The 21393-nt window shown below is 41.4% G+C and overlaps 1 protein-coding gene across 8 annotated transcripts in view; it reads right to left on the bottom strand.

The window, feature by feature from the left end:
* Positions 1-21393, bottom strand: part of DAAM2 (dishevelled associated activator of morphogenesis 2) — a 219525-nt gene that overhangs the window by 72500 nt on the left and 125632 nt on the right. For all 8 annotated transcript variants that reach the window (XM_083604470.1, XM_083604467.1, XM_083604465.1 and 5 more), the window contains 3 exons: positions 14867-14941; positions 8914-9008; positions 1441-1774 (listed from right to left, as the gene is read on the bottom strand). In XM_083604470.1, the coding sequence (XP_083460596.1) occupies positions 1441-1774; positions 8914-9008; positions 14867-14941 (504 nt within the window). The remainder of the gene's footprint in view (positions 1-1440; positions 1775-8913; positions 9009-14866; positions 14942-21393) is intronic.

The following is a 21393-nucleotide window of genomic DNA, read 5'->3' as shown; positions in this document are numbered from 1 at the left end:
CATTGCTCTTAAGAAAACAAAGAGGAGAACATTCATCTTTAATTTCTTTTCCCCATCCAAAAATATTTGACGGGTAATTATTTGTGCATTCCACACATTCATGGATGAGATAGTGAGTTGGCTCTCTGGAGGCTCATAAAAACTTCTGCAAGCTATTAACATCAACTTATCAAAGGACCAGCTGTACTCTGTACAGAGAGTCAGGCTACTCTCTGTACTGGGTAAGAAATGGCTTTCCTTCCCCATTACTTTCAGATGGTTTTAGTCTCTTTAAAAATACAACAACACACAGAGAGAAGAGATGTGAGTGAGGTTAGGCTCACAAGAGCATATGGGTTTATTTGGCATAGCAACCCGGTCAAGTTGGGACAAAGGATTAAACTCTGATTGAATGTTGTCAAGGCCATGCAGACCAAAAATCCCTGTCAAGCACACAAGGTCAGCCTGAGCCACCTCCAATGTAAACAAAGACAAGTTACAGAAAGGCTTCCTCAGATTAGTTACCAGGCAGTAAATTATATTCTCTCTCTCTCTCTCTCTCTCTCTCTCTCTCTCTCACACACACACACACACACACACACACATACACACAGAGAGACAACTGCCTTCAAACATCACAGGCATTGAGCCACTGAGCTTCTAATGCCCAACTCACAAAACAGCAATCCTTAAAACAAGTTTTGAGTACTGCTTATAAACCATAGCCAAAACCAAACTCTCTTATTCATGGGGTATTCCAAGTGTGCGTGCACAGGTAAATATATTTATAAAAACAAAAAGCAATCACTAGACTAAACTGCACTCCTGTTTCTACATCTATTTACATAGCAATACTGCAGTATATTTGCTACATAGGGGGAGGGGAGGAGATGAAGCATGTTCCTTAACTTGATTTAGCTTCACGATTCCACACTGTGATAGAACTGACGTTCCAGTAAATCTTTGCAATGGTCAGGTCAGGAGTCAAGCTGTAATCTTGCCTGCATGGCAAGAATGAAGAAGAATCTTCAGGGACAATCCAAATGTGCAAAACAGCTGATGCACATCACATAGAGATCTATGTTAAAACCCATCTGGGCATAGCCGTCGTGACTAGCCTCCTGAATCAATGAATGCAACCATGTTGGCACTTCCTTTTTCAGTGCTTAACTATATGTTATACACATTGTGTGGCTTGTAGCCACGTTGTGGGATTTTAAAGCATTAATCCTAAGTGAAAAAAATTATATCAAGAGCATAGTACACAAAGAAGGGCCATGAGTACAGCTAAAGTACCTTGGTATCTATTTCAGTTAGTGATGTTGTGGTGGGGAAGCTCCCAGTGGAGCTTTCTGTCTTCCGATTCTGTCTGATTCTGCTTTATAAACATTAAAATAATCAAGAGCCCACTCTAAACGTAACATAGCATCTGCAATGGTTTGCTCCAAATGCTAGATTTACCTGGAATCTTGTCCTCTCTGCTGCATAAACCTGGTAGTGAAGCATGGCCTGAAGAACCTTCTTGTGACCTCCAGGCACTAAGCAAACCGCCCCGAGGATCTCCAGCACAGCAATCTTGGTTTTTATGTTCTCAGTCCGTAAACTCTGAGAGATTATATTGATGCTTTCTGGATGGGCCAGGACGTGTGCCCGTCCCTGGGAGTTGTTCATCAGAGCCTTGATGCACCCTATAACGGATGTGTGTATGCGGCTCTCGGATGTCTCATAGTCCATGCTCTTCAGGAAGTTCAGCAAGCAGGTCAGGCCATCCAACTCAATAAATCTCGTCACAAACCTGAATGGAGGCAACAAGAGGGAAATAATATCAAGGCCCTGTGTGTAGGAATAGAGAAGTGAACAACTAATTTATCACGTCACTCTGAAAAAAACCACATATATACAAGTGTAACCTGAGGATCCTCACAATCTTTTCATCAGCAGTATAAAGAATGAAATAAAGTGTTTGCACATTAGGGCCAGGTCACATCAGCATCCGATCAAATAGTAAAATTGCCTCTTTACCGCACCATGTTAGGGTCTTGATAGCAGCTGAGCAAAGTCCTGTATCTGGACATTCCCCTGCATGCAGGGGGAGGGAGGGGAGAGAGCTACTTGTGGAAAAACTAAGAGAAGAATAATTAAGCTAGAATATTTTCCTTCCCATCTAATTTCTATGCACATTGTTTTATCTGGGAAAGCATTCATTCATGCGTTTTCCCATCTCCAGTTTGAGGTGATGTGCAGTCCAGGAAGAATTTTACCACATGCTGTTTGCATAGCCTAATTCTAGGCTTGCTGCAGAGGATTGCAAGACGTATGTGTTATTCATTACTGCAAACATTGCAATCAAGCAAAATGTCCATGGTTAGGTTTGAATGGCTTAAGAACTACTTTGTGCTTGGCAACAAGTGAGGACAAACCCCTTACAAATTGAGAGGTGGACATTTTTTTGATAAGCAACAGAGAATCTCTAGATGTCCAGATGTGGTTGGAGTACAATTCCCATCAACCCCAACCACTGGCCATGCTGGCTACATTCAACAACATCTGGAAAGCCACAGGTTCCCAATCCCTGCTTTATAGCTTTAGCTGTGTGATGAATAAAACAAATAGCTCAATTCTGAGAGAGACAGAGAAATGATTATAACTCATTGATAAGTGCCTTTGAAATGGAAATCAGCAGTATGAAGCCATTCAAGCCAAGGACGGAGCCGACACATTTTCAGTGCTTCTGGCACAGTGGTTGCATCTTGTATAGGGTTGCACTGTATCTAATTCACATATTTGCAGTTTTGAGACTTGGCAGCAGCAGATCACACAACTCCAAAACATCCTATTGTTTTGGATTGCCTCCTTAACATATTACATATACACTATTTATAAGCTTTGCTTTTGCTCCCATAATATATATAAACAAAATATACACCAGTAATATGGGATCTGGGGTATGCTCTCTTCACTCCAACAAGGACATTTGAGAGTCTGTGTAGAACTTGGGCCAGATTGGATGACTGTCTTATGATCTACCCCTTTAGTAACTTCATCCAGTTGGTTTTGTCCCGAAACCAGGCAAAACCAAAATACGTTCAGTATGAGGTCTGGTGCCTCTTTAAGCCTGACCTTTAAAAATTGGTCCATGCAGGCAAGCCTTGAGAGTAAACACAAGTACCACAAATAGTTACACAGAAATGTGTTAAATGGCAGTGATGTGATCATCTGTTGAGAATAACAGGACTCACTTCCAGCCTCAGCTGATTTAAGCAATGAGTGGAACATTTCTAGTCTTGCATTTCTCTTCTCCAGAAAAGGCAGAAGTTGTTTGGTGTACGATGCGCAGTTCATTCATTTAAACAGCATCTTCACATTTGCACTGTAATGCTGGTAATCACCTGGGCCTTTAAATGAATTTGTGCTTCTGCCCTGGTTTTTAAGGTTCAATATATGCAGTGTATGGCATGAACCTTTCTACATGTTGTAACTATTCTCTATGACCTAAACAGGGTGTGGTCAATTTGTGGCATGGATGTCACAAGGAGTTTATAGCATGCCTGAGCAAGAAGAGATGGCCCATGGACCTAACTGTGGCACAGAGCAGCCTTTTCCAACCTCGTGCTCTCCAGATATTTTGGACTATAACTCCTGTAATTCCTGACCTCTGGGCCGTGTTGGCTGGAGGATGAGAGGAGTTTTGTCATTGAAAATATCTGGAGGGTATCAGGCTGCAGAAGGCTAGTGTAAAGCAAAGCCAATACATCTGCCTGGCACCCCAGTTTTGCAGAGAAGAATAGCAGATCAAGTTGATGGATTATGTTGAAATGGCTAAAATGACCAGAAGAATCAGAAATCAGGAATACCGAAATTTAAATAAGGAATAGGGGGAAAATATAATTTATCCTAAAAAACCCATTGCAAACAGTTAAAATTGTTAGTAGTATTGGAATAATACTTGTGGTTTAATGGTGAGGTTTGGACACAATGGAGAGGTAAAAGATATGGATTATTATAAAAGATGCAGGAGGAAATGATTAACAATAGGACCCACAAAGGGGAGGAGGGAAGTCCAGGAGATTCTTTGGAATTTTGTTTCAATGTTGTATGTTGGATATGTGACTGTAAAATTTTAAGCTGAAAAACCAAATAAATAAATTTATTTTTAAAAAGACACTCCAGTTTTGCTCTGCCACCTGGTCCACTGCATAGTAGACTTAAGCCTAGCTCTCACATACTGTATATTGCTATAGGATTGGTGGTATAAAAGGGTTTGGTGGTTATACCTCTTCAGAGTGTAGGTGGGACTTCCATAACTGAATGTTCCTCAATAATAGAAACAATAAACTCCACACATAAAAAAACTAGAAAGCCGGAAAAGGGGGTTCTAGTCCTACCTTCTCCCTAATATCCTGGCTTTCTACATGCACAGAACATGGAAATGTTTGGTATGAAGGAGTATTCAGTTACAAGAGATCCCACCTAGAAGCAGGGTTTACTAGGTAATCTGCTCCTTAAAGCTGCACTAGGGTGAATTGTTCTAAATCTGACATGTTCTGGGGAAAAGACAGGCCACCACTTCCCTGTACACACTGCAAAACTAGCTGGCGGAAGTGGTACCTAAAGCCTGCCACAGCCTCCATGTGAGAAGTTGCACTGCTAGTAAAGGATGAGGCTGTGTGGAAGGCAGGATATTCCCGCCCCACCCGCAGGCAAAGCAAAGTTTCCCAAGCTAGCTGAAGCAAAGATACTTTACATGAGAAGGCAAGAACACCACTAACAAATCCTGGATCTCTGCCCTTCCTGAATTTGGCAACAGAATAGGCTTAATCTACCAGATAGAGCAGAGGTTATCAGAAGTGTGACAAGGCAAAACTCGGCCAAAATAAAGGATGCACTCCTCTGTCCTTAAAAATAAAAAGAGGGTCGAAATATTTCTTGGCAACAGGTGGGGAAACTTTCTTGACACCTTTCCATTTTCTTTACGAAAGCTCCGTTGCAATCCCTCAGGGTCCTGCCTGTTCCCAACCAGAGCTTTTTTTAATTTTCTTTTTCGCTTTACTCTGCCTCTCCAAGATCTATTGATGACTAACAGGAGCAACAGTACAGCTTTCCCATATGCTTCTAGCCTGATTTTTTTTTTATAACCCCCGTTGTTTATGGCGGCAACTCACAGGGAAAATTTCACTTCCTTCCAATCGTTTCCTTCATTTTATTGTGGGTTTGTCCCTAAGCAATGTGGTAATTGGGCCAATCTGTTATTGTGCCTTAAAGCTGAAGCACACATAGTGTCTTATGTTGTACGATAGGTTTTTTTCCCTAATTGAGGGATGCATTCAGCTGCTGCTTTCAAAAGTTGGTTCTGTTATGACACTTACATCCCAAAGGGCCTGTTCACCAGCCACAGAGAAATCTTAGTCCAGAATGGAACTATGGTTCTCAGTGTAAAGAAAAAGTAGCAAACTGAACCAGGCTGTACCATGTACCATGAACATGGCATCTCTTTAACTGCCAGGTCTGTTTCTTAAAAAGAATATAGGGATTCAGTAGGTGGGGAGGGAACACCCCCATCAAATAAATATGATGCAGCCTGGTCCATTCATTCCTTTGTCACTAAACCTCAGCCATGTGTGTAGCCAAGATTCATCTCAATTAGAGATTTCCCTCCAGAAAACAGCCCTTTATGAAGCCACTCAAAACAAAATCAAGAATCAGCTGGATGTAGAGAACAGTTTGGGAACATTGGGTGAAAACTCAAAATGCAGAGAGGAGAGACTGCTTAAGGGTTTTAGCATCCTGTATGAAATACTAAACTCCACAGGGTTCCCATCACCCCCCACAATTTCTCCAGGGCTTTGAACCTCAACCCGTCCACTGATGCACACATCCCATGCTCTTTCCAGTCATCTTAACTTTTGATCCCACAATCCCAAAAGATCTTGGAAGCAAAATAGATTCTGCAGATGTGCTTGATTTGCTGCAATTATTCCAAGCACACAATTCAGATTTCCTCAGTACAAAGGTTGGCCTTCTTTGGCAGAAGATGCACAATCCAAATTCTAATCAAGTCAGCAGGCCATATAAACTCCACCCAAAGTTGCCAATTTATTGCAAGGATTTAGAGATGAACATGATGTGCAAAGCTTAGCCACCAATGAAACAGGCATGATTAGAAAATGAGCATTGGGGTCAGGGATGGGAAACCTGTGATCTTTCAGATGGCTCAGCTTCCATCACTCCTGACCAATAGCCATTGCTGTCTGGGGCTGATGACAATGTCTGGAAGATCCCAGTCTCCCCCCACCCTGATCTAGACACTGCTGTTGGTACCCCAGATTCCATCAGCTGGGTCACTTTGCAGCTTCTAAGTATACAGTGCTACTATCAAGGAAGTGCTGAAGGGACCCCAAACAGCAAGCTTTCTTCTTCAATTCCAAGCCTAGTATTTTGATGGCCTCTGCACGAAGCGGCTCACGAATGGGATCTGATGCAGCCACGGGTCCCTCCACTGCAGCCTTCCCATTAAAGAGGTAACTGGCTCACTCATCAGTCACTGGCACACAGCCCACTTGGCAACTTACACATTGAGTCACTGGAAATTAGTTGAGACGTGGGGACTTAACTCAAAATTTAGCTTGGCTATAGCTACGAAGGAGAAGCAGGGGGAGAAGTACTTAGGGCTGTAGCCAGCGATTTAAGAGCAAAGACTTTATGTGACAGTTTGTGGGTGCTGGTGCTGACACTCATTAGGGCTGTTATAAACAGAGGAAATAAATGCCTGCTGTCGGGAGTAGCCAGCCAATATAATGCTGGGGGGGGGGAGTTGTCCTTGAGTGGAGAATTCCCATACCCCACTCCCACAGATTTCACAAAGAGAAGCCTGTCTCTAAAAAAAATAGACTTTCCGGGAGTGATAGAATAGCATGGTGAATGGAGGCTGTGGAAGTGAGATGACCCCATACTTACTATAACAACCAAGTGGGAACATTTTTCTTCTCTTTTGAGCATGATGCGAAAAGCAGCAGCTGACTAATGGCCATTAGGCGCCATTAGTTACAAATGAAAAATCTTATTAATATTCAATAATAACAAGCAACAAGGGTAGTGCTGTAGCATCTTGAAGGTCCCAAATTCAATCCCCACCATCTTCAGGCAGGGCTGGAATTGTCTCCTGTATGGAACCTTGGAGAGCTGCTGCCAATCAGGGGAGAGAATACTGAGCTAGATAGACCAATGGCTTCTTTCTGTGCTCCCTCCCTGCGAGAAGTGAGGTTACAGGGAACCAGGCAGAGGGCCTTCTCGGTAGTGGCACCCACCCGGTGGAACGCCCTCCCACCAGATGTCAAGGAAATAAGCAACTATCTTACTTTTAAAATATATTTGAAGGCAGCCCTGTTTAGGGAAGTTTTTAATGTTTGACGTTTTATTGTGCTTTTAATTTTCTGTTGGGAGCCGTCCAGAGTGGCTAGGGAAACCCAGTCAGATGGGCAGGGTATATTGTTGTTGTTGTTATCCTGCGATGTAGATTCTGCCTGTCCACTTTTTTTTACAACTGTTTTCCTTACATAAATAATATTATGCTCCTTCCATCTCAGCAAACATGGTTATACCCCTAATTACCATTTTTTCCTTTATTATACCAGACAATTGGGATAGCTTCCAGGTTGTTGCTAAGCTGATTTTAACAGCACTTCATTAGTTACTGCAGCCTAACAAGATTGCAAACAGATTGTATTATATTTTATGCCCATTAATTTAGTAAACCTCTGGATTAGCCTGTTCCTTTATCACTTTACAATCCTATCAAATACAAATGAAGTCTGCAGTTGATCAGGGAAGACAGGGAGCCCACCTGTTAATGGCCAAAAAAGGGAGCGTGTTCACCATTTAGAATAACTGCCAAGAATGCAATATGAATTGCAAATATATGTATAAAAGAATATAATGTTTTGCTGGTAATTCTAGACAGGGAGAAACTTAGTCCGTGACTGCTGTTGGCCCAGGTGTCTTGAATTGGAGATTAAGCAATACGAAGAAAAGGAATACGTATGAAGTAAGGGGAGAAGAGGCAGAGCAGGTTATCCGAAGGAATAGGATGGAGGAATAAACCATTTTAATATATAAGGAATTTGGTAGTTGCCACATTATCAAGTTTTGCTCACATCAGAATGCCTCTTGCATCAAGTGCTCATTTATACCCAAGCCCCTCATGCATTTGTTGGGTTAAAAAAACAATCCCAGTTAATAAGATGCAAAATTATACACCAAAAAATGTATATAAAAGGCTGCATCCAATGTTTGTCATGCTCAAAGGAGACCCACTAAAGTTAATAGGCACAAGTAGCATGAGTTCATTCATTTCATTAGGTTTATCATCATTTTATGAGTATAAACACCGAAGTATTTTGACAGTCATGTGCATTGTTTTATGTATCTGTTCCTGTGCTGGTGTCTTTCGGAAACATGGAATTTATCTGTGTATAATATTATACTGGAATAATGTATATAATATGTGATAATTGCTTGCATTTTTTAGTGGAACTCTTTTCCATCAAGATCATTGTGACCTTGGGCCACAAATTGCACATCCGATGGTTCAGAGGGAAGGTTGACATGGAAGATCTAGCAGGTTCAAAAGGGAAGAAGCTTATGATGACGACATGTGGTTTAAGAATCACTGCCATATTTTAGATCCAGAGGAAAGTTGGCAGGTTTGAATGCAGCCGTGCAGATTCCCTGAGCTTCCCCCATCCCTTCAACAGTTCCATACTGGTTAACCTCAGAGAGAAAAGAACTTTTCTCCACAGTCATGACAACTACACTCCCTCTGTGATTTTAGAGAACCAAATTAAGAGAACAGTCAAAACACTATACTTCTCCATGTTAGCTGATCTCAGCTCATGGCCCAAGAAGTGTGCGGTGTGGGGAGAGAGGATGGATAATTACCTCATGGGCTGAGTCCTCAGAGCTGTCTTCAAGTCTTCAACTATTTTATTCCTCATTTCCGTTTCTTCTTCATCAAATGCATACAAGGTCTGCATCTGTTTGGAAGAGGCAAAGAAACAGTGACAAATCCAGCACTGGACGAAAGTTCAGAGAAATCTGAGGCTACTGAGCAACTCAGGATTCATCCCCAAGAGTTTTTTGCCAAACTAAACTGGAGATGCTGCTGGGAAGCTCACCAAGAAAGCAAAGTCTTCTCCAGAAACAAAGCTGGGTAAAAATGAGCTTCTGCCTAAGGACCAAAGAAGTCTGTGTCTTTAAGTGCAAAGTTGTTGCTTTTAACCAAATGGACACAGTGGGGTGGCTGATATGGGTCAGAATTCCAGTGTGGGAATTTTAATCTCCTTCTACCCCACCGCCCAAGGTCCTGATTCAGTTTGTGCCTCCAGAATAAGCCATTTAGATAAGGGGGAGACTCCCATGCACTTTACTTGGGAGCTTTCACCCCTTTGCAAACACCAGTATGGGACCGCCAACACAGATTAGGACCACAGTAGGGAAAATCCCCTAACCTCCTATAACTAGGATCCCAAATTGGATCGGGAACCTAGCTTGCAATGAGGTAGGCAAAAATCACAGGGCCAGAGCCAATTTGCCAAGTGGGAAAATTACTGCCCGGCTCAGAATATGGCAGCCAATGAAGTCTATAGCAAGGTCTTGCATGCACAAACAGTCAATATCTGAGGGAAGGAGATCTGGTGATGAATTTAGTGAGGAGGCCTGGGCAGACCTCAATTTATTCCCCAAGCATGGACCCAAGTGGACCCACAGGCACAGTGGACCCCAAGCATGGACCCAAGTGGACCCACAGGCGCATGGACCCACAGGCGCAGTTGGCTCCGCCCCTGGGGAGGGCCTGAACAGTAGCCTGCCTGCAATTGGCCAATGTGGAGTCCTGGCTAGTGTGCGACTCCACAGGCCAAGCCATGCGGGCCAAGCCTTTCACCCCAGCACCAATGGTAAGAGCTGGATTGTGAAGAGGACAGGCCCAGGCAGCATCACCTCCTAACCATTTAGGGTAAGCTGACTTTTTAAAACAACAACAAGAAGAAGAACCATGTGCTTAGGAGCACAGATACAGAGCTAAAGCATCATTTGGTTTGGCCCTAACTAAAGCTGCAATTCTAAGAGTGGTTATTAGGTTAAAAGAAAATCACAATGGAATGGAAGCCCTGTTGAATTCAATGCAACTCATTTCTGAGTAAATCTGCTTAGCACATCTTGTTTTTCACTTTGGGTCCATTTTGAATGAATATACTATGATGAAAGCTAAGGCGAGCTTGAAGAAACAGCCATGCTCCATCCTTCCAAGGCACTTATAATAACATCTTACAAACAGCGAAGTCTTTCATGCAGTGTTCAGCACAAATCAGATAAAATCTCAATTTTCTTGGAGAGCCTCTTTGCCCCACTCCCCGCTTCTCCACAAGCCCTTCTGTGTCACTTTGTGTTTGCAATTCATGCCATGCCAACACATGTCAAATCTTCAGGGTGGTCAGTTGATGAAGCAATGTGACTCTTATACACTCTGCAGCTGGCACAGGGAACTGGATTTAACTCCAGGGAGATACATACACTGATTCATGCTAAAGTCAAATTCGCTCAGTTAAACGGAGCAAGCCTCCTCCTCTTCTAAGGGAGAGCAACTGATAGAAAACAAGGAAATAATGTTTGTTCCGGCATCCCTTCCACAAAGCCAGAAACAAAACAAAACTGAAGCGCTCTATATTGGGGGCCAAGTGGCCGAAATATTGAGAAATTTTGGAGCAAGAAGGAGACAAATTGAAATTGCAGAGTTTTGAGAAATTAAAAGATAAAGTGCGAGACTGGCTTCATTATTATCAAATAAGAGAGGCCTATAATTTGGACAAAAAAAAATTGGCTTCCAGGTGGAAAAATCAAAATTGGAAACAGAACTGTTAGATCCCAAAACTAAGATACTTTCAAGAATGTATAACTTGCTGTTAAAATGGAATACGCAGGATGAAACGGTTAAATCTGCTATGATTAAATGGGCACAGGATGTTGGACATAACATTATGTTTGCTGACTGGGAACAGTTGTAGACCACTGGTATGAAATTTACGGCATGTAATGCCTTAAGAGAGAATATTATGAAAATGATATACAGGTGGTACATGACACCAGTCAAGCTTGCAAAAATATATCATCTGCCCAATAATAAATGTTGGAAATGTAAAGAAAATGAAGGTACATTCTTTCACCTTTGGTGGACGTGCCCAAAGATTAAGGCTTTCTGGGAGATGATCTATAATGAAATGAAAAAGGTATTTAAATATACCTTCCTGAAGAAAGCAGAGGCCTTTCTCCTGGGCATAGTCGGCCAATTGGTGCCAAAGAAGGATAGAACTTTCTTTATGTATGCAACAACAGCAGCAAGAATACTTATTGCAAAGTATTGGAAGACACAAGATTTACCCACCCTGGAAGAGTGGCAGATGAAGGTGATGGACTATATGGAATTGGCGGAAATGACTGGCAGAATCCGAGACCAGGGAGAAGAGTTGGTGGAAGAAGATTGGAAGAAATTTAAAGACTATTTGCAGAAATATTGTAAAATTAATGAATGTTAAAATGATGCTGGATTGAAAATAAGTGGCATTAGCAACAAAGTTAATGAGAATATGCAAAAATGGATAGATAATGGATGAAAATATATAGCTATAATATGTTAAGATATAGAGTTAAGATAAATGAAAGAGGGTAAGGATTTGCTGAATTGATTATGTAAATGGGAATACAAAAAGGGGAGGTGCTAGGAGGTCAAGGAAACAAGCAAATGAGCTTAAAGATATCAAAAAATGGATTTGTTTTTAATTTTTTCTTACCTATTTGCTTTTTGTATCTTGTATTTTCTTACTTTTTTCTTTTTTATGTATTTTTGTATTTTTTCTTATTTCTTTCTTTTTTTATGCTTTTTATGCTTTCTTTCTATTCTGTAAACCTCTGTTTTTTGTAAAACTTTAATAAATATTTTATAAAAAAAAACACTGAAGCGCTCTACCATGTCATGTGACCTGTGGCCCTCCAGCTTCCAACATCCTTGTCCAACAGCCATGGTGTCTGGGGCTGATGGGAGTTGGAATCCAGCAATATCTGTGGGCCACAGGTTCCCTATTCCTGTCCTAGAGAATCATGCTTATTTGGGGGGCAGGGTAGAGGCAGGAAGATGCAGTCTCAATGACAGGTTCCTCAGAATGTGATCTGGAGCTAAACTTGTATTCCTTTCTGCAGCGGCTTATCAGCACCCTCTTTTTTTCTGCAGTGCCAGCGAAGGGGGTTGACCCACCAGTGCCCACTTTTGAAACATATACTGAATTTTATTATCCCTATGATTTAGGGTGCCATGAGTATAGAACTAGAGCTTTGTTGAAATTGAAGGATTCCTGAATCCAAAATGAAACAGAGCCAAATAATCCCAGCATTCTGGGATAATTACAGACAATTAGAATCTGCTGTCAGCAAAAAGTTCTTCTCACTCCTACACAGTCTTGGCCTCCACAATTGTTTCACTTCATTACCATGAAGTCATGTCATTGTGTGGTAACATAACTGCTCTGTCATGACAGTCATGTGACCACACAACGACATGACTTCATGGCAATTTATATGCAAATAACTAAAAAAGAATAAAACCCTCACATAGTGACTTTGTCACCTTCGCTTTCTAGGCGTGGTGCTTACCTGACACCACTTCGATGGGGATTGCTAAAATGACCCTATCAAAGACGGAGTGTGGTAGGTAGGTGGTCTACACAACCTCTGCAGCTAGCACTAGTGGGCTGGAGCAGCACCATCATCATAACCAATAATATTTATATACGGCTTAATATGCAAAATCCCTAAGGAATTTACATAAAACACAGTAAGATTGGAAAAGGGAGATGTATATACGACATTTGAAACCCACATTGGAAAGAAATGCATCCGTAAAAACAGAGAAGCCATCTCTAAAACATGCAGTTAAATATCAATGAGCTTACGAGTCAGGGAATGCCTGCTTAAAAAGATGGGTCTTTAGGAGGTGTCTCAACCCTGTCCAGACAGGGGAGGTTGGCATATCAGTCAAAGCTGATGGAAGACACTCCACATCGCTGAGCCCACTTCAGCCTCAAATGACAGTGAGGGATCCAGAAGTACCCCCAAGATACATATCTGCCCCATCAGAGGGAGTGCAACCCCATCTACATCTCAGAGCACATCACCATCTAGACCTGCTATGTCCTCATTCCTTTTAATCTGCCTGCACCTTAATTTGAACTGCAATTCTATACACCCTCACCTGAGAGTAAATCTCACTGAACTCAATGAGACTTGCTTCTGAGCAGGCACACATAGGATTACACTGTTCTGTCTCTCCCCCCCCCCCCCCCCCGTTCCCTATCATTAATAGTGGGGCAGAGAGAAGCAAACGAAAATGACCCGAGTAGATTTAGCGTCCATCTCTGAGATGTGCTGAAAGACGTATTTTCTTTTCTGCTCTATAAAGCTCTTGTGCTGCAAGCAAATCATTTCCAAACCATGAAAAATAAATGTGTAACAGCTGTATTGATGACCTCTGACACACACACACCCTCTTTTAAACGTCATGTGCTCAGGATAGCTGTGGCTCTAAAGAGCTACTTCTGAAGCTATAATTCATTTGCAAACCATATATATATATATATATATATATATATATATATATAGGAGTGCCGATATTGACAAGCTTCCAAAAGCAACATGGGGGTGTAAAGGTAACTTTTCTATTCCACAGGAAAGCAGGGAATGGGTTTATTTGGGTTGCTAAGCTTAGACGACTGAAGACAGAAAGGAGAATGTCTAAGCGTTCACGTGCTCATGTTGTTGGGAGAGAGGGAAAGAAATGAGGGAAGCAAAGGGCAACCATTTCCATATAAGCACCCATTGGTGCCAAGATCCATTCCAGTGGATTACCATGTGGATGGCACATGTTGGCTGGGCCCACTTCAACCATGGCTCCATGTTGCAGTGAGAGGGCAAGGAGGGAATAATACCAGAACAGCCAGAAAGGCTATAAGCTGGGTGGTAGAGTATGTGTTCTGAATGCAAAAGGTCCCAAATTCAGTCTCCAGCATCTTCAGGTAGGACTGGAAGAGACTCTTGCATTAAATGCTGGAGAGTCCCTGCCAATCAGTGGAGGCAGTACTGAGCTAAATGAACCAATGCTCTGACTCGGTATAAGGCAGCTGCCTACATTCCAATCAAAGATAAATTTTTAGAAGGAGGCCTAATATTGTTTTTCCATTGGCTAGCCACTCATTGGCAAGAACACTGCAAGGTGGAAACAAGTTGACTTCTTAGTAAACTACTGGGTAGAATATTGCCTGCACACTTTTCCTTCTTATCTCCACCAGTGCTATTTTTCTAGAAAAAGAGGTGCCAGAACTCACTATGAATTCCTCCCTTGTTCTCTTATAATGGCAATGGTGCCCACCTGAGAAGTGCCAGAACTGAGTTTCAGTGAGTTCCTGCTGAAAAAAGCCCTGATTTCCACAAGTGGTTTAATGTTTATGGTGGTTCAGGGTGGTACTGACTCAGAGTAGACCTACTGAAACGAATGGACCTAACTTAGCCATATTGTAATGGATCTACTCTAATAGTTAATTGAATGTTACCATTATTGTAAATTAAACATATAAATTAATTAAAGAAAATAGAGACATACTCTACTGTTCACAAAGGCTGAAAATTCAAGAAAGGGGTCTAGAATATCTCTGAGAAGCCAGACCCTACCACAATATGGGAGTGGGGAAAACTGATACGACAGTGCCTTTAACCCACTATGTCAGAATAGTCAAGGCAACCATATTCTCAGAGAAAGCAACTTTTCGACAGTATGCCGAAAGGTACTTACTGCAGCCATGGAGTTGATGCGGTCAATGTAATAGTCTGGCCAACTTGTAGCAAGCTTATTAGGGTCTTCTTGCTCCTGAAAAGAGAAAATCAAAATTATATGAGATATATAAGAGATTGCCACAATCATCATCACCATCCAAGCTATTTTCTTTCTGCACCATACTTAATTTTACACACCTCTGTCATGTCATCTGCTAAACTTACTTATCCCAACCATTGTACTTTTTCCTCACAGGGCAAGTTGCTCCAACTTGTTTAAAATTTTGATTGCGCTTTGGTGAACTTTTCAGAGCTATACAGCATCCCTTTCAAACTGTGGTAACCAGAACTGTACACAATGTTCTCAACCACAGATTTGTGTAATGGCATTTTATTACTGGCAATTTTATTTTCAACCCCTTTCCTAAAGATTTCTAACATGGATTTTCCCTTTTCAGAGCTGTCACACACTGGGTTGTCATTTTCACTGAGGTATCCATCATGACTTCATCTGAGATATGTTTCCTGATCATCATCACTGCCAGCAGTTCAAACCCTATACAGTGGTACCTCGGGTTACAGACGCTTCAGGTTACAGACTCCACTATCCCAGAAATAGTACCTCTGGTTAAGAACTTTGCTTCAGGATGAGAACAGAAATTGCGCGGCGGCAGCGGGAGGCCCCATTAGCTAAAGTGGTACCTCAGATTAAGAACAGTTTCAGGTTAAGAACGGACCTCCAGAACGAATTAAGTTCTTAACTCGAGGTACCACTGTAAGAGCATATGTTAGGATATTTTACCCAAAATTTGCATCACTTTACACTTGTTTACACTGAATTGCATTTGCCGTTTTAATGCTAACAAACCATGATCTCCAAGTCAGACGTTATGCTGAGCTAGATACTGTAGTTTGCTTCTCCCTTATGAATATTATTTGCAACTTGTCTCCAGGGTTTTACTTGTGTTCAAGTGAACCTGAGTAGAAGCACCCTGCACTCCTCCCCCATTTTAAGACAGGAAGGTTGGGCTGATGCCCACTGAGATGCAGGGCTTCTAAGCATGTCCCTGATCCTGTCCACACTTTTAAACATCGCAAGTTCAAGCAAATGGCTAAACACAGCTCTTCCAATTCCCTTGTTTCCACTAGCAAGTAACAATAAGGTACCACAGTGCCATGAGTAAATGGCAGCCCTTTCTTTGCTTAAAGGGAGGAGAGGGTTAGATGAGCAGTTTGTGTCTGCTTCATGGAGCTGCAACATTTCCAGTCACTGGGATGCTTCCTCCCATGTGATGCCTCCCTACAGAGGCAAACTTATGTACTGGGGCTTATGTTAGGAAGAATAACTACAGAAAACTGCTGTTTGTGCACATCAGGCATATCTATCTTCAGTTCATAGCAGAAACACACAATACAAAGTTGATAACCAGTGCATTACTTTTAGATAATACTGTAATCGTATCATGACTCGAATACAAGAACAGACACAGAGAGCTAATCTATGCCTACTTAAATAAAGGTCATTCCAAAGAAGGCTATGCTTATATGGAATCTCATTTATAAATGATTGAGGTAGAGAAAGCTTTTAAATTTATCCTCTCTTTTCTTTTCCACCAGTTTTCATGTATTAACTATCAATCATATTGTGAGTCTAGTCTAAGGATTTGCCACTATTTTTTATCCCTGTTTTCAGGGGAGGGGGAGCTAGGTTGGTCTTGTGTCCTATTTTACAGTCCTCTACTTGGAAGGGCTGTCAAAGGACAGTTCTCTATTTTAGAGGCAAAGTATGATTTAAAGATAAGGAACAACACAAAGGGGGAGCAGGAACCTTGAAGTTGCCCGTCCATAGTTAGCAGCGCCTGCTGTCTTCCCCACTATGTGTTGAGTCCTAGAGGTAATTACTATTTTTAAATTTGCATCTATACATATCAGGTTTACCTTTAAATTTGCATCTATACATATCAAATGCAACCAAATCTATACATATCAAATGCAAGTTTTATGCAGATCTGTGTCTTCCTTTTTCCTCTGAGAAACATGAGAATTATTATTATTATTATTATTATTATTATTATTATTATTATTAAAGTTGCTTTTCTAAATATTAGTCCTGAATACAAATTGGATGTAGATATTTCACACACCCATTTCCCTGTATCCACTTCCAGACTTTAGTTTTTACTGAATACAAGGAGCTGAAATAATCACAAGGGTGATTTTGTTCTAAGTGTCAAAACATTTTACTACTTCAACCTTTATTCTAGTAAGCTTACGAAGTGTGTGAGAAATGGGTTAAGACAATATTGACCAGCTACTATTCAAATAAGCTCTTCTATCTACAGCAAATGCAGGAAACCCCTTTTTACGTCCACCAAAGCCATTCTTGCAGACACAAGAGCTTGGGATGTATTTGAGATACAATTATTCATACCATTTGATAATGGCTCATCTCACCTCTCCTCTTAGCCAGCTGCTGCTGGGTGAACATTTATAAGAATCAGAATTTGTCTGGAGAGGCCCACAAATTACTGCTCTCTGGGGGAAGGGCACTGTTTCCATTTAAACACAAAACACAAAACTGAGTATTTCGGAACCTGGATCAGCAAGGAAACTCTTGTGTCAGATGACTGCAAGACAACTTAGTATGAGTGGTGGGGAGGAGAGCTTTCGTGCACCAGGAGATGCAGAAGGAACACATTGGCCCAACTCTCTAAAGCTCAACAACTTTTGGGGTGTCCTGGTTTTTACTTTTTAAAATATGGCAACCCTATAATATATGGAAACAATTACCCAGCTACAGGAGCAGGGCATGAATGGAATATATTATAGAAAAGCCTACTTTAAACTCCCACTGAATAGTGTAAATATTAAATTTAAAAACAGATGGCAATCTGGAGTATTTCATAAGCAGCTGTCTCATTCTTCCCAATGCAACAACACTATAATCAATATGAGAACCATCTTCCAATTCCAGACGACTGCAATGCAGTCAACATATATTTTAAGTACAGAAGCTTACTGTCTTCAATAGGCCCCCTTCCAACATGGAACCTGGAACCTGGGAGATTCAACAGTCTTCAGTGAGTGTTTAAAAGAAGTAGTGGGGGTTTTTGTATTTGTGATGGTACTCACTGGCATGGAGTACTATCACCTCTTTTTTGTTGCACATGGCACATATGTTGTGGTGGCACATATGTTTTATCAAGATATGAGTACCAGCATCCCATTTTTATTTTTACAAAAATAAAATAGCACTGGAAACAAGAAACCAAACAAACAGAAGTCGGTCTATTCAATGGGTATTTATGGATTCTCCGTTAAGTCCATCTAAACACCAAGAAGAACTTTCTGGCAGTAAGAGCTGTTTGACAATGGTAGACTCTCCTTCCTTGGATGCTTTTAAGCAGCGGTTGGATGGCCATCTGTCATGGATGCTTTCGTTAGATTTGACCAGACCAGACCATGCTTTGTTTTATTCTTTGGGGGAAGGAGGCAGATGACAGATTGGAGGCTACTGTTTGTTTGAAAACCAGATTTCTTTAGGCTGAATTCAACAACGAAAACAACTTTTAATCAGCTGCCGCATTGCTTGGCCCAGTTCTGCAAGGTCTGATTTAGTTTCTCTCTCCCCACCCCCCTCAAATCTATGAAATATGGAACATTCTTCAAACTAAGGGATGCTCGCCTCATTGGGCTGTGATCAATTATACTTCTACTGGCTGGCGTTCTCTGATTAATGTGCAAAATATGTACAGCCTCTTCCCCCTAAGCTATAGGACATAATATACATTTATAACTGAAGCTTGAAACAAATTCAAGATTTTCCAGACTTCTTTCTTACTCTTTTTCTCTCTCACACATACAGTATATACAACTCCTAAGGCAGGCAAGTCACAAGAGCCTTCAGTTTTGAAGCAGGACAGACCAAATGGTCCAAGTTAATCAGTGGGGAGAAGCAATTGCAATGCACTCTTTCCCAAAAGGTACAATTAAGCACTTACAAAGCATTGTTAGACACTTACTGATACATCTCCCCCAAGGGTTCTGAAGGCAAAAGGAAATAATTGTCCCTTCCAGAAATGGGCAAGAGATGTGTGCAAACTTTCCTTTCAGTTTCTGCGAAGTAAACTGTGAATATTCATCGATAAACAGCAGCTTAAAGACTATGAAAAATAGACCTATCCAGTGCGAAGAACAGGTGTGCGTAACTGCTAGTAAGGCCTAGCAACAAAAGTTAACAGTTGAATTGCATAGCTTGTTCTTCTTTGTAGATAGAAGGGAGAATCAGGCCTCTCTATAATGTGGTCAACCTTTTCTGGCTCACTTTTCCATATGTATATATTTGAACAGGAAGGAGAAGGAGGCTTGAATAAACTGCTTTTTAGCTAACCAGATTGTGCCAGAACGCAAGAGTTTTCATATGTGCATTTAATTGCGTAGATTGAAAAACCTGCATCAAACACTATGCGCAATCTTGTGACTTGAAGTAGAGATTGAATTGCTCAAAGTAAGCCGGAGCTGCAAAACTGCAGCCGCTCAAAGCAGTGATTTAATCTTTCAAAACTCAAAACATGTCTGTGATGCTCAATTGTGCATTTTTTTAATATTAGCGTAATAGCTCATTTCCCTATTACCGTGGTTACAGATTCGGCACCCCTCCCCCCTGCCCCAATAAGTGAGCATATACTAAGGTCAGAGCACACATTACAGCCACAACAGAAAGGCTATCAAGGCCTGCATTAACACAGCCAAGTGCTAACTATGGCTTATCCAACTGAGAGTCTCAGGAGAACATCAGAAGGGCCTGATGGATCAGGCTCATGGTCCATCTAGACCTGTTCTCACAGTAGCCAACCAGATGTCTGTGGGAAACCCACAAGCAGAACCTGAGCACGAGAGCACTCTTCTCTGTGGTTTCCAGCAACTGGAAATCAGAAGCATAACTGTCTTCCGGGTGTGGAAGCAGAGCATAGCCATCACGGCAAGTAGAAACTGATAGCCTTATCTTCCATCCAAGTCTCCACGCCCCTCACAGAAGTAAATGGAAACACAGAGAATCAGTGCAATCGTGAAGATCCACATAAGAAGTGGGTTCTATTGGAGTCAAGCATCTATTGTCACAGGGTGGCTATGGGCCCCATCCCTACCAGGTGCCAAAAAGCAAGGTGACAATGAGCCTATCTCAGCTGAGCACCAGCCTCACGTTCTAACCATTGGACTCTACAATTATATAATTCTATTAGTATTTCTATATGTAAAAAGTGGAGCAAAGGAGGAAAAGAGATTATATATATATATATATATATATATATATATATATATACACACACACACACATACACACACAGTATGTGTTTCCCTGTTAAGGAGCCTTCCGACAGCACAGTGATTGAGAGACTGTTTAGGAGATCCTCTTACTCCAAAATACAGTGGCAATATATTAAATGTAACCCACAGTTATCTCAATTGCTCCTCAAACTTTTTCTCGTCACATTTTCCAGAACATGTGGCATGTCTCTCTCTCTCTCTCTCTCTCTCTCACACACACACACACACACACACACACACAGAGAGAGAGAGAGAGAGAGAGAGAGAGAGAGAGAGAGAGAGAGAATTCAATTCATGCTTCACTTAAACAATAATAATTATTTCTGTTTCAAATGAATTGGTCCTAACTAGCTTAGGTATACAAGAAGAGAATCCGAAACCTTTGTTTTGTTTTTCAATCAGGGCTACCCAGCAGTCAGCAAGGCATTCGAAATGGTCCAGCATTCCAGACCTGGATGGAGCTAATGTCTGGGTGCATTATGTGAAATGTGAAGACTGGGGTTTATTTTTTTAAAAACCCAAGCATTTCGAGAGACCTCAGACTCTGATTTAAATAAACTGTGTAATTGCAATGTTTAAAACAGGCTTAAACTTTACAATAACTGTATCTGGTACAGACCCTTCCATGGCTGTTTTTGGAGGAAAATACCATTTTAGGAAACTCTAAACTGCTGTGCAACTAGCTTACATGTTTTTTAAAAAAACAAAAACTCCCTCATATTTGAGAGCAAAAGGTAGATACCCATCCCCTCAATCCAAATGCAAGAATAGCTTAAAAGGACAGCATATGCTGGCATCCGTCTGTATCAGGAAACAATGAAGGAGTGTGCCTTTGGGGGTGAAGTCAAAATGTTGGAAGGTGACAGCGCCTGCAGTGGCTGTAAGACAGCTTGGTACACAAACATTACACTGCTGTTTTCTGCCCCAAATAGGTTGTGTGTGGATGACACACAGATGGCTAGAAAGGCATTTGGTCTTATCCAGCAGGGCTCTCATCAACTGCACACATGCTTTTGAAAACCCTGTTCCATTCATAGCTACCAGATATAGGTATACATCTGTTTAAATACGTGGGTATGTTATTCATAGTTGATGTGCTTGCTCCGAGAACCAGCACCATAGAGCAACAGTCATGAGGGGTTCTACAGAACCACCTATAAAGACTGCCTCCTCCACTATGGATTCCCTGCTAACCAGTCCCCTTCACCCATTAAGTTA

Source organism: Podarcis filfolensis (assembly GCF_964270895.1).
Source record: "Podarcis filfolensis genome assembly, chromosome: 3".
In the NCBI taxonomy this organism is placed as follows: domain Eukaryota; kingdom Metazoa; phylum Chordata; class Lepidosauria; order Squamata; family Lacertidae; genus Podarcis; species Podarcis filfolensis.
This window is presented reverse-complemented; position numbering and strand designations above follow the sequence as displayed.